This window comes from Thermobia domestica, chromosome 3 (assembly GCF_964235325.1).
Source record: "Thermobia domestica chromosome 3, izTheDome1.hap1.1, whole genome shotgun sequence".
Lineage (NCBI taxonomy): Eukaryota > Metazoa > Arthropoda > Insecta > Zygentoma > Lepismatidae > Thermobia > Thermobia domestica.
The window spans coordinates 134,529,821-134,543,510 of NC_137456.1; the positions used below are offsets into that span (position 1 = coordinate 134,529,821).

At 35.2% G+C, this 13,690-nt stretch overlaps 1 protein-coding gene across 3 annotated transcripts in view; it reads right to left on the bottom strand.

Moving 5' to 3' along the window:
* The window catches only part of Ac13E (Adenylyl cyclase 13E), a 99,152-nt gene that overhangs the window by 49,782 nt on the left and 35,680 nt on the right, over positions 1-13,690 (bottom strand). For 2 of the 3 annotated variants that reach the window (XM_081751735.1, XM_081751734.1), the window contains one exon: positions 1,700-7,106. In XM_081751735.1, the coding sequence (XP_081607861.1) occupies positions 5,461-7,106 (1,646 nt within the window). In that variant the 3' untranslated portion in view covers positions 1,700-5,460. Of the gene's footprint in view, positions 1-1,699; positions 7,107-13,690 lie in introns of those variants that run through there. The other variant, XM_081751736.1, reaches the window with a different exon arrangement.

The following is a 13,690-nucleotide window of genomic DNA, read 5'->3' on the forward strand; positions in this document are numbered from 1 at the left end:
AGCCCGGACGAGCACCTCTGTTTACAGACAGATAGTAATTTTTCTTCTTTCAGCGATCAGTAAAGGAAGTGTTATCCTTACATTGAAAATGTCATTTCACTTGAATTATTATAATATGTGCAAAAGTCGCCTTAAAACTTCTACTAATATGTAATATAAAAGGTATTAAAAGGTCAAAATTTTACTGCTAAACAAGCCAAACTTCGAAGTTATGTTTTACGCAACTTTTTTTCTCTTCTACTAATTTCGCGAATACTTCATTTCCTTCGAACGAAGCTTTTCTAAAGGAAATTAACATTTCTTACATGAAAAAATTCCAAAATCCGTAGCAGTTCAATTCAACACTTACTTAAATACCTAAGGCACAATACATAATTACTCTTCTATGAAAAGTACTTTGGCCCCAGAAATTACACACCAATCATAAAATGTAGAAATCTGTCGCATGATGATGATGATGCTTAAAAATATTAACGACAGAGGTATCAAAGTCTTGCTATGATTTATAATGACTACAAACCAATTCGGCCACACAGCTAATAAGGTACACAAGTTAAAATCCAGCACAATGAAGTGGTATGAACTTCTTAAAAAGAGAATTAACTTACAGTATGAAAAAAGTTGCATGTATAGATTTGCATTACTGATTGATCTTCGTACACATTTATAATCGCTAATCGTCTTCGATTCAGTCTTGAAACAGATTATTAAGAACTACATAATTTTAAAAGAACAGACGATATTCTAATAAACTACACAAATGTCTTGTTATTTTGAAAATATACAACGAAATAAAATGTCGAAACTGTATGCTTTGCTACACAATAGAAATTTAATTTGGATGAACATTATCCCCTATCAATACAAAATAATGATAATAATAATAATAACAATAATAATAATAATAATAATAATAATAATAAAGTTACATACGTAAATTTCTGCAATCTTTCTAACAATTTTAGCAGCAGGGACAAGTTTTAGTTACAAGTTATGTTGTGCGCAAATTTCATCAGTCAAATACCAGGTTAAGTTTATTTTTTTCCTCCACAATTATAGAGAAAATAGCAAAAACTCTCAAAATTGTGTGAGAAATGAGTCAAGTCTCTTCCATGTAATGGAGAGATTTAATTTTTCCAATAGATGGCAGAGACACTGTTAATTTAAAGTTCTCAATATAGCGTAATTGTAAGTTGATTAACTTTTTATCTACTAATACCTCAATATCTTTAAGCTATAATTTATCATAATCTCTTCCTAGTCTTCGATTATATACATACACACTTCAGAAAGGTCTCTCTCTTTCTACTACATATTCTATTTCTCTAAAATCTTGGTAAAATATACTCGAAAATTCTACAAAGACTCAGAAAGATACATATTTTGGGCATGTCACTACAGATATAGAAATAAATAAAGAAAAATCATACACGAAACTGACAAATCTAATTACATAATTAAAATAATTTGAATTTAAGAATTCATTTAGAAAAGTAGGTTAGTTTTCAAAGTAAAAAGCTAAAAGACGTCTATCAAATAGTCTTTACACGTTAACACCTTTTGTACCTTTCATAAAGATAATTAACAAAAATAATAATTAACAAAAAGTAGAGGAAATATTTTAAAGACAGGTAACAGATTAGAAAGGCACTCGAAAGACACACTTAGATCAATCATAGGAACTTACTCTTCACATACATTATCCATTACTATCTTTATATTTCAACACAATTTTTTACTTTTGGATATCCAGGTATTTTGAAGAAAGAAAGAAATATTACTTTTGCTGACATGTAGAAATATGTCACTATGTGAGTTTCAAGTAGACAAAATAAATCCGGCATTATATACAATATACACGGTCGAAAGTTTTTTTTTTTTTTTAATGGGTTATACAATAATTTTCAATATATTAATCGTGACTGTATTGCCGATTTCCTCATTAAATAGATCACTACTCATGCCACTCCTCAATTAGTAAATAATTAAACTGATCATTTATTTTCTCATTACCTTCTAAGCATTGTGTTTTTAAATATGGTAGCATTAATGACACAATTAAAAAAAGTTTACATACAGCACTCATTGTAAATAAAACGCAGTATTCATAAAAACTGTTTGTGTTCTTACGTGGTCACAGGAAACTATATATTGATGAGTTACATAGCAAATAAAAAAGTTTCACATGTTAAAAACATCAAAAACACCATCATGCTATCCTACTATCGAACTATAAACTTATCTCATCACTTCTATTCTAAAGCGTGGAGACGCAGAGAATATCGTATATTATGTCTTTTTCACCGCAATAATTTACTTTAGACGCGTAGCGAGAAGTGAGGATGCTTCGAAACTGTTCGCAGATTTTGTGCATTTAGATGTTTCAACGTGAGGGAATTTTTATTTACTGTTGTAACAGATAATGTAATCCATAGTTTCAATTAGTAATTAATGTGTTAATACTAAATTATTATCAGAAATGAGAAGTTATTGTATCAGATTTGTTTTAGTTCAAGTTAATATTAGTCAGTAGTTCTCAAACTTAGTTTTACAAATGCAACTCAAGAGAGAATGTCTCTGCTGCGCTCACGAAGAAATTATTTCAGTGGATAAAAAGAAACAATATCGTTATATAAATCTACTAAATATCCAGTGGCGTAACTTGAAGCTTCTGCGTTCCCCGCAACCTTTAGTTATGCGCCACTAATTTCTATATATTTTGCGCCATACTTTAATGTATTTTGCGTCCTACTTTCTATATATTTTAAGCTCCTGGAGCTTGTGCACCCCTCCGCGCTGCGAAGGTTGCGGAGAGCTATTTACGAATATGTTAATATCCGTGATTTAATCCTACCTAAACAGAAGTGCTCGTTCTCCACATGGGAAGAACAGTGTTCTTGCAAAATCTTTTAAAAGTAAAGAAATGTGTCCGCATGAAGAACGTGTGGGTTGCCGAATTCATAGGTACTATGGTTAACTATACATGTACGTACTTTATTTATAGTTCCCCTCCCAAGATCCTCTCGAGATGAAAATCGAAAAAGAGGTTTCGCACGCGATTATATCTGGTCAAGATCTATCCGAGTATAAAATTTGGTGGTTGTAAGTAATACCTTTCTATGCGAAAATCTGATGACAGACACATCTATTGTTTTATATATTAGTACAGATTATTGCTTAAAAGTAATTACATACTGCCATAACTTAATTGCTTAATAAACTTGAAATTATTCATGGTCTAATAATTTTGACATTGTTTCGTAAATAAAATTATTATGACACTACACTATTATCTTGAAATACTTCGACAATCCAGAATGTAATAATAGTTTCAATTTGGAGTAAATTGCAATAATTTCATTGATTCTTTTATTACTTTCCTTGGGCTATTTTCAAAGTACTGCTGACTGATACTATAGGATACACATGTTGAATTACTGAAGAAGACTCTTCATATTTGAGTTATTTTTAAAGTAGTTCAAATTCATTAATTTACGCATTTACGAAAAATTTGCTATCAAGAAAACAAACAAACTATACATGCCACGCAAATTTCACACTATCTCTAGGGCGTCTAGGTATAAAAGAACTCGGGGATAAAATTAACTGATCACCTATTAGAAGAAAAGAGGTATGAACAATATCGGAGCTAAACGAATAGTAGTGATACTAGCAATATATCTGCACAACATTTATTACAATATACTTACACAAAACTTCTGAAATGACATGTGTATATTGATTTGGAAAATACGATAAACTCTCCATTCAACGTAATAATACGATAATTAGGGCAAAACGGTGTCCATAAAATCTCAAGTCCATTAAAACGCGGACTGCGTTATGAACAATATCAAATGAAATGAAATCTTTCAGTTTACGTCTCATGATTATGCCCTTTAGGCTAAGGGAGATGATGATTAAGGCAAATGAATGATGATGGAAGAATTGGTGGAATCAGAAGTGGGAAGAAACTGAAGTACCGCGAGAGAACCCACGGAAATGTTGTTGCCCACCACAAACTTACTTGGCAGGGGATCGAAGAACAAAGGACCCCACGCACTAGAGGTAAGGGCTCCATCACTGAGCCATCGTGCCCCCTGAATGTAACCGAAGTTTCGACACGAAGCTACATTTGCTACATAGTGAAATTCTATATGTTTAAACCGAAGTCGATGATTCAAGGTCCGTTAAATCGGCGGTTTAATGTACTACCAAATATGTATGGATAAATGGATTAAACACACGGGAGGAAGAAAGGAGTGACTGAAGAAATTTAGATCAGTGGTTATCATTTTCCTGCATAATCAGACTTACAGATATTCTTGCAGCCACGACAGCCACTATACCCACAAAATTGGTTGCATGATCACTATGTATTGATACGTAAAAAGTGTACGAACTAGTATTTATAATCAAGTGGGAATCCTCTTGATTATATTTATAATCCTTGATCTCACTTAAGTATACACATTATTAATTTATTCTTAGGATTTCAACGACTACTTCTCGTGATCTTCGGTAGAACTTTAATATCACAATGTGTGGCCTCTTGTTTACAAAATTCGAGGATGAGGAAGCAACATATCTCTGCCAATAATCGAAAGGCTTACGTTTTCCTACGGACATGAAATTACTGTTAATGTGAGTTCACGAATCTATATAAAAGAATTCCTTAATAGACATGCATCGAGAACGAGAACAAGCAATTGTTGAAATGTATACGAATAAATTTATACGATTACTTAAGCGAGTTCAAGGTTAGTATTGGTGTAGTTAAAATTCAAATAATTCATTATTCCAATATTGCAAACGAATATATTCAAATATCAGCAGAAGTATTATTCGAATCATTTTAATAGCACTAGTTAGTATTTTTATTATTAAATATGTATTATATCACTTAATTAAAGTAATTCAGTATTATTTGTGCTGCAAATAACGCACAATTCACTTCACTCCCTTGTATGAGAAAACTTTCAAATAATAATACAAATGTTCGTTATGGGAGGCAATAGCCTAACCTGTCTTTACATGTATATGTAACAAAAGTTTGAGAACAACTGTTATCCTTATCACTTATTAAAATTATACCATTCTCAATAAGGTAAATATACAACACTAAAATTACATTATGCAGATATACCACACAATATACGACGATAAAAGATCTTAAAATATATATATACACACATGGTCGGACTAGACCTGTTATAAATTACAAACATCACGTACGATCACTCGTAAACATATCCAACAATCAAAGACATTTCAGAAGTTAGCTTTAGAGGAATGTAGTAGAATATGCAAAATTAGTTACTGTGGCACAGAAATACAACTGAGTTCTACTTCAAATTTATGTTATAAATAAATGACCTCTGGACGGAGTAAAGAAATAAAAAGTAATGATACAGTACGAGAAGAAATAAGACTGTAGAACTACCGGCTACTTACAATAACTTAATACTCTACAAAATCACTTTTTTTACCTTTCAAAAGATAAACATTCATGTTATCCTTTCCTTTAACATAAACAGAACCTCGCGGTTCAAACTCATATCTTTCTCCAAGGACTGGTAAACATGCTTCACCGACTTGAATTCTTCCTTTGACTCCGGTGGAATCCATACGACTAGCTATGTTCACAGCGTCTCCCCAAATATCGTAGTACAATTTGGTGGTACCAATCACACCTGCGGTGACGTCCCCATAATTGTAACCAATTCGAAGAATAAGATTAAACTCAAGCAGATCTCGATTAAAATTGTCAATCACTTGTTGTAAATTCATGGCGAAGTTCATTAACTCAAACAAATGTTGATACTTATGAGTATTCTCTTTGCGAATATGAGGATTCAAACCAGATGCTGCCATGAAAGTACTTCCGATCGTTTTGATCTTTTCCACATTTCTATATTTGGGTTCTCTTAGAAGCTCATCAAAATCACCAATTAACTCATTCAGTACACGTAAGTACTCTTTCCCGCCCAGATACGACTCATCATACATTTCATTAAAATTAACTATACTTGCGAAAATAATACCGACATCCTTGTGATTTTCAGAGTATTTTGCAGTGCTCTTTAGTTGTTCAGCGACATGTTTGGGTATTATATTATGCAATAACCAGTCCGCTTGGTCCTTCATCACCTGGACGCGAGCTTTATCTCGTGCAGCAACAACACTGCCATGGAAACTAAGTCGGTAACTGATTTCAAACTCACGATTTAAAAACCAAACAAGACAAAGGAGTAGAAATATGTCCACAACGATTTCTTCATGGAAATGATGCACAGCAGAACTGTAAGTAGATGTGATGTTTTCTTTCATGTTCCCCTCATCTATACTATTCGTTAAGTTCAAACTGTCAAATGGGCAAGGACATACCTTGGATGATACAACAACTATATACAGAATTCCAGCAAAACTAGCCAATGTACTCTTCATCCAACAATTCAATTGAGTGAAATTACAAAAGTGCACGAGACCTACAAAAAACAGGTAGCAGAAAAACTGCGCTGACCAATCTCGCTCCACAAAATTAGTGCACGAAAAGTTGGTGAACACTGAGATCACAGGCAAACTGACTAAAACGGCACCACACACATGCCACGGGTACCACTGAATGCACAAATCATATAACTTTCTTATACAGCTACCAGTTTGCCTCGGTCCCAGCAGCTGTCGAATACAGAGAAGAACAATAAAGAGTTGACATAAAGTAGCGAGGAAACAAAACACTAACCACAGAAAAGGGCGGTCATACAAGATAAATAGCGCAAGAGAAACTACTATGTACACAACAGCAGATACTAAAATATCAAAATAGGTATTAAACCTGGATGATGCTAGAGTCGGCGGAGAATCTTTATCCTCTCTTCGATGTGCATGAGTTCTGTATTCCTTCTCCATTTCGGGTTGAATGAAGAACAATGTGAGCTGGCTCAAAGGTGGCTTCACAAAATAGCTTCGATGTGACGAGTTATCCTGAACGCATTTGATAAGCTGGAGATCAGATTGTTTTCTTAATTGATGAAAACAAGTTATAGATTCATTTAGTGGAACAACGATATCATGACAGTTTTCACGACCACATTCACCATGATCTGGAAGACAAACACACGAAAAACATTTAAAAACAATTAGTTAATAAATAAAAATCCAAACTTACAACCAGTAAATATGGAACATTGAGAACTCAAGACTAAAGTGAAAATATGATAACATATTTGTATACTAAAGCACCATCAATTAGTGTAGTGATTGCCTCTGCAAATAATTGACCACAAATGACAAGAAAAAGTTGAACTTACACAAGTATTCAAATGATTCTTGAGAAGCAGGCGTTTTCAGAGATCGATTTCGCGTTTTCTTCAGCGCTTTCCTTAAGAGATTTACATTGCTTGTAGATCTACTACAGATGAATTTCCTTTAACCGAAGGAATATGTAATTAGGTAACTCAACTAATGTTTTCTTCATATTACTTCTCCGTAAATTGTGCTAACTAAACTAACTAACTAACTCTATGGCCTATGGAACCCGCAGGTTCAGTGCCGCGTTCACAAAAGCTCTCCACTGACTTCTATCCTTAGCTAATTGCATCCAGTTTCTACTTTCTATTCCTATCTCTGCGAGATCCATCTTAATATTATCCTCCCATCTGCGCCTAGGTCTTCCTAATGGTCGTTTTCCTATGGGTCTTCCAGTCAAGACTTTGAAAGCGTTTCTACTTTCTTCCATTCTAGCTACATGACCTGCCCACCTAAGCCTCCTAGACTTGACGACCCTAACAATGTTGGGTAAACCGTATAAACTATGTAGTTCGAGTAAACCGTATAAACTAAACTAAGTTTCCGCCATTCCCCATTCTCGTTCCTCTTGGGTCCGAATATTCTTCTCAGGATCCTGTTCTCAAATACTTTCAGTCTATGTTCTTCTCTCAGAGTAAGTGACCATGTTTCGCAACCATACAGAACAACAGGCATGATTATCGTTTTATATATTTTAAGCTTCAAATTCTTGGACAGAATTCGCGACGACAAGAGATTTTGAACCGAATAGTAACACGAATTCCCTACTTTTAGTCGACATTTAATTTCTTCGTGAATATGATTTTCGTCTGTTAATATTGATCCTAAATATTTGAAAAGTATCCACTTTATCAAAAGTATTATTTAATATTTTAACGCCTCCACAATTTGCCGTATTACGGTCCCGACGCACTTCCATGTATTTAGTTTTCTCTGCATTTACTTCTAAACCCATGTCCCTGCAAGCATTTAATAAGATCTCTGCATTTATTTCTACTGTTCTCCTATCATCCCCTATTAAATTTACATCATCAGCATATGCCATCACCTGGTGAATACCGTTCAACTGTAGGCCCTGGTTGCTATCTTTGATTTTCCTTATAGCGTATTCCAGCACAAAGTTAAATAATAATGGCGACAACGCATCTCCTTGTTTCAGGCCATTTTGGACATGAAAGCTCGTGGACAAAAAATTTCCTACCCGGACTTTACTTTGGGATTCACTTAAGCATATCTTAATTAATCCAATTAGCTTTCTCGGTATTCCAAGTTCTGTAAGAACGTTGTACAATGTTTCTCTCCTAACCGAGTCGTAAGCCTTTCTAAAATCAATAAATAGTTGATGTACCGGGATATTGTATTCCCACTTTTTTTCGAGTATTTGGCGAATGGTAAATATTTGGTCGATAGTTGATCGATTTCGTCTAAATCCGCACTGATAATCTCCAATAATTTCATCTGCGTATGGGGTCAGTCTTGCTAATAGAATATTTGAAAGGATTTTATAGGATGTTGACAGAAGAGAAATGCCTCGATAATTATTACAGTCAGTTTTGTCGCCTTTCTTGTGAATTGGAACAATGATTGATTCTTTCCACTCTTGTGGCAATTCTTCCTTGTTCCAGATAAGGAGAATGAGTTTGTGTATCTTGTTCCACAATTTTTCGCCTCCAGCTAAAATTAACTCAGCCGGAATTTCATCCACTCGGACCACAAAATGAGATTTGTGTTTCTTTAATTTCTTAGCGGCTTCTACTTCTATTCGATTGGGTTCTGGAATATACGGTTCTGCGGTGTGTATCTCCTTTTCTCCACGCGCATTAGTTTTTGGCTGCGTGTTCAGCAAATCGTCAAAGAAATCTTTCCATCTATTTAAGAGGCTATCCGTATCAGTGAGAACTGTTCCGTCAGCTTTCTTTAATATATAAGCACGAGGTTGATAGCCTTTCTTAAATTCGCTTATCCCCTTATACATGTCCCGAATATTTCTATTTTTACTATTATCTTCAAGTTCCTTAATTTTAGCTTTCAAAAAATCCCGTTTCTTTGTTCTAAATGTTTTGGAAGTTTCCCGCCTGATATCTGCGAAATTTTGTGTAGTTATTTTATTCGGATTTTGTAGCCACCGTAATTTTGCCTGTTTTCTATTCTTTGCTAGTTTAATGCATTCTTGGTCGAACCATGGTTTGTTCCTACGTATTTCCGCGTGTCCCAATTTTTCTATTGCTTAACTTTTAATGCTATCTCTAATTTCAATCCAAGTATCCTCAACACTAGTGCATTCCGAGTCTTCTAAAACCGAGAATCTATTCGAAACTTCAATCTGGTATTCCTTTCTTACATGGTTCTCTTCTAATTTCTTTAAATTAAATCTCTCCGTTTTCGGACATTGAATATTACCTTTATTGAACGATAATCTCTCCCGTATTATCGCTACTACCAGGTAGTGATCAGTGTCACAATCAGCCCCTCTAAACGACCGGACGTCAATTATGCTAGATTGCCTTCTTCTATCTACTAAAACGTGATCAATTTGATTATGTGTTTTTCCGTCTGGTGATGTCCAAGTGTATTTATGAACGTCGCGATGTGGGAATTTTGTACTCTTCACGATTAGGTTTTTGGATGTTGCAAAGTTCACGAGTCTAACACCGTTGTCATTACTTTCCTTATGCAAACTTTTGTTCCCTATAATCGGTTTGAAAATATCCTCTCGTCCTACCTTCGCATTGAAATCCCCTAATAGAATCTTCATATGATATCGCGGGAGTTGGTCAAATAACCGTTCCACTTCTTCGTAAAAACTATCTTTTATATCGTCACCCTTATCTTCAGTTGGAGCATGTACATTTAAAACAATAATATCACACCACCGTTCCTTGAGAGTAATAAAAGAAAGTCTGTCAGTAACAAATTCAACTCGTTTAATTGCTGGCAATATTCGTTTGCGAACGAAAAACCCTGTTCCTAACTGGTGACTTTTATTTCCTTCCGTAAAATTTCCGGAATTCTCAGATCCATTTCCTTCCCACCTAACTTCCTGAACTCCTACTAGGTCCATCCTGTATTTCTCTAACTCACTCGTAACAGATTTTAACGCGCCTGCCCTATAAAGACTTCTAACATTCCATGTTCCAAATCTCATGTCCATTTTCTTTTGCCGAGGTCGTGCCAAGTTATCAGTCCTTGTCCGAGGCTTTTGTGAATGTTTCTGAACAAGTACCTTTTTTTACAGGATGAGGGTGTTAGCCTTACCCAAACCCCCAAGCTGGAGGACCACTCCTAGTCGTCTGTCCGCGACTGCTTATTCAATATATTCGCAGCTAACCTCTATATCTAGAGGCCTTCTCCTCGATCCGCAACCTGAGGACGCGCCATGCCGTGGTGACAGGAACCCACGTTACACGGCCGTACATACTGGATGTAAATAAAACCGATCCTGTCCTATAACTGTGATGAAAAACCATAACTCTTACCAATGTACAGTATATACTGAATATATTACTTATTCGAACTATTAGAATTCTGACTTGAGATGAAGGAAAACGCTAGTAGTAATTTGTACCAAAAACAAAACACTTACCATTGTATTAACTCCTGAATAGCAAATATTTCACTGTAATTGGTACTGGAGATATATCAAATTCAAACGACAGCTTAAGGCTAATGGGAAAAGATGTGCGTTATTTATGATATATGAAATGTATGTGATTTTTATGCGCGTAATCGACGCTAGAGAGATATCGAATTCAAAGACAACTTAATATTGACGACAAAGATGTGTGATGTTAAGTGATTTTAACCCATATACTTACTCAAAAATATAGTTCAAAGGGAATTTTAGAACAGGTGTTGCTTAACCATTCCACGTTATTTCTACTAAGAAGTTTATTTAAAGCGAATAATAAGATTTACGGAAAAGGAATCTGAACAACATTACTTGAGTTACCTAGTTACAGTTAAGGTACATTGATCAATAGTAGTTTTACAAGGAACATGAATTTATTAAGGAAAGCATTGAAGAAAGACTAAAATTCATTCCTAAAAACGCCCGCTTCTCAGGATAAACAAACCTATATGCTTTTATAAGTACAACTTTGCTTTATTATTTGATATTCTATCAGTTCACTAAGTAATGATAGCAGACAGTTGGTTAAACGAGATTTGAAGTGACACACAATCATAGTCATACGTCTTGCAAATAAAATCCGAAAAATAAACACACTGCTGAACAAGACTGCACTTATTTAATATATATATATATATATATAACGTGTACGTCTGATGAGGATCTTGGCTAGAAGATCGAAACGTCACGTGTAAATGTGTTTTTATATTAGATAAGTGCAGTCTTGTTCAGCAGTGTGTTTATTTTTGGGATTTGAAGAATAAGACATTAGAAACGGGTTGATTCGCTGGCAGTTCAAATGGCAATCGACGTATGTCTACTTCAAGTACCTCTTACGGTTATGATATTCTCTCCCCTACATTACAATCAATATACAATAACTGCAATTGGCTACTGTTGAACGGACTTTGCACTACGAACAACAGATACAAACTAAAATGAAATACTTGATAGAATGAAAACGAGGAATCTCACGAAAATCTACGCAATAGTGTAAATTTATCACTAAGAATACGACACAATCCGGTTCCAGATGGAAGTTCAATATTAGTTAAAATAAACTATCCAGCACGAAAGAATTTTATTACAGATTGTGAGAAGAAAGTAGATGTATTCTAGTGATAGGTTAACGATATTGGCAAATTTTCGAATCTCATGAACTTTCATCCATGCAGACTCCAACAAAGTACTGCTACAGCGCATCTATTTTGCATTCTTGAATTTCACGTGTCTGATGTCAACATTAAAAAACAGAAATTTACAGCTCTCGTAAGCAGCTTGGTACATTCTTGTGAAAAGGTATTAGTCTTACGTATACAGGGTGTCTACTAAAATTCCAAAATGAAATTTCGTGACTTCTTCGTGACCTTTTCTTTACCAAACCGTAAACCTTTGTAACATTCTCAAGAGTGAATTTGGGTGCGAATTAGGACCAATTTTCATGAATCAGATAGAAACGTGGTTTGCTTGCGATTTGGTAGCGTCTAAAGCAGACCATAAGACATTTTTGGCGGTGAATTTTGACTTTTTATAGAACAAAGTTTTCCAGTCTGTACTTATATTTGTACAGATTATATATATATATATATATATATATATATATATATATATAAAAAAAAAAAAAAAAAAAAAAAAAAAAACAATGATGCAGTTTCCATGACCCTTCGAGGTCCTTTCGGACTCTGGTGTTCAGTCTCTGAAGCACTCCCTTGTAATAATGAGCAGTGACAATCTGGCCAGCGGGAACAAACTCGTGGTGTACGATTCCTTTGGCATCAAGAAAAACAATGATCATGGACTTGACTTCGGATTTGCTCATTCGAGCTTTCTTCCGGCACGGGGACGATGGCGTGTGCCATTCGGAGCTTTGCCTCTTGGATTGCGGATCATATTCAAAAATCCATGATTCGTCACCAGTGATTATGCTGTCCTAGAAATTGGGATCATCCTCACAATGTTGTTTCAGTTCCTGACACGTTTCCATGCGATTCACTTTTTGCACATCGGTCAAGATTTTCGGTACAAGTTTTGCACAAATTTTCCGCATGCCCAATTCTCCTGATACAATCTCGTGGACAACGGTTTTTAGCAGATTTAACTGTTCCGCCATCATACGAGCACTACTGCGAGGATCTGTCGTTGACGTTTTCCCGACCTTCTCGGAACGCTTTGTGACACTTTTTTGCCTGTGAATAGGACATGCAATCATCCACAAAGGCTTCCTTCAGCATGTCGTAAGATTCCTTTGGCGTCTTGTTCAGCTTCACACAAAATTTCAACGCGTAACGTTGCTCTAACGTTTTCTCCATCACAAGTACAACTAGGTCATTGCACAGTAGTTCACGCCGCAGCACTTCCTGACTTGCTGACAGCATGAAGGCGATTAACCCTAGTATCGCTGGAAAGCTTAAACCCTGGTCCTTCCCACTCCTTTTCACCGGTAGCACCGCTAGACGCTGTACAGTCGCTTCACAGTCAAGTGGAGCTCGTTACTTCTGAACAAACCCTGTATACACGTATTTAACAAGTATTATTCCAATTATGGAGTCCAAATCATGTGCTTCTTAATCTGTAATGTTCATACAATTCCGTCATCATAAACTACTTCATTTTTCTCCTTAGCAGGGAATTTTGATGTGACATCATCTTTGTATATTCTACCAACGAAAAATTAACTTCACCTTTCCATATTAACTTATTTTTATCTCTTTAAAAAATACAGCGCGAACGCTGTCCGAATACTTCGGTAAC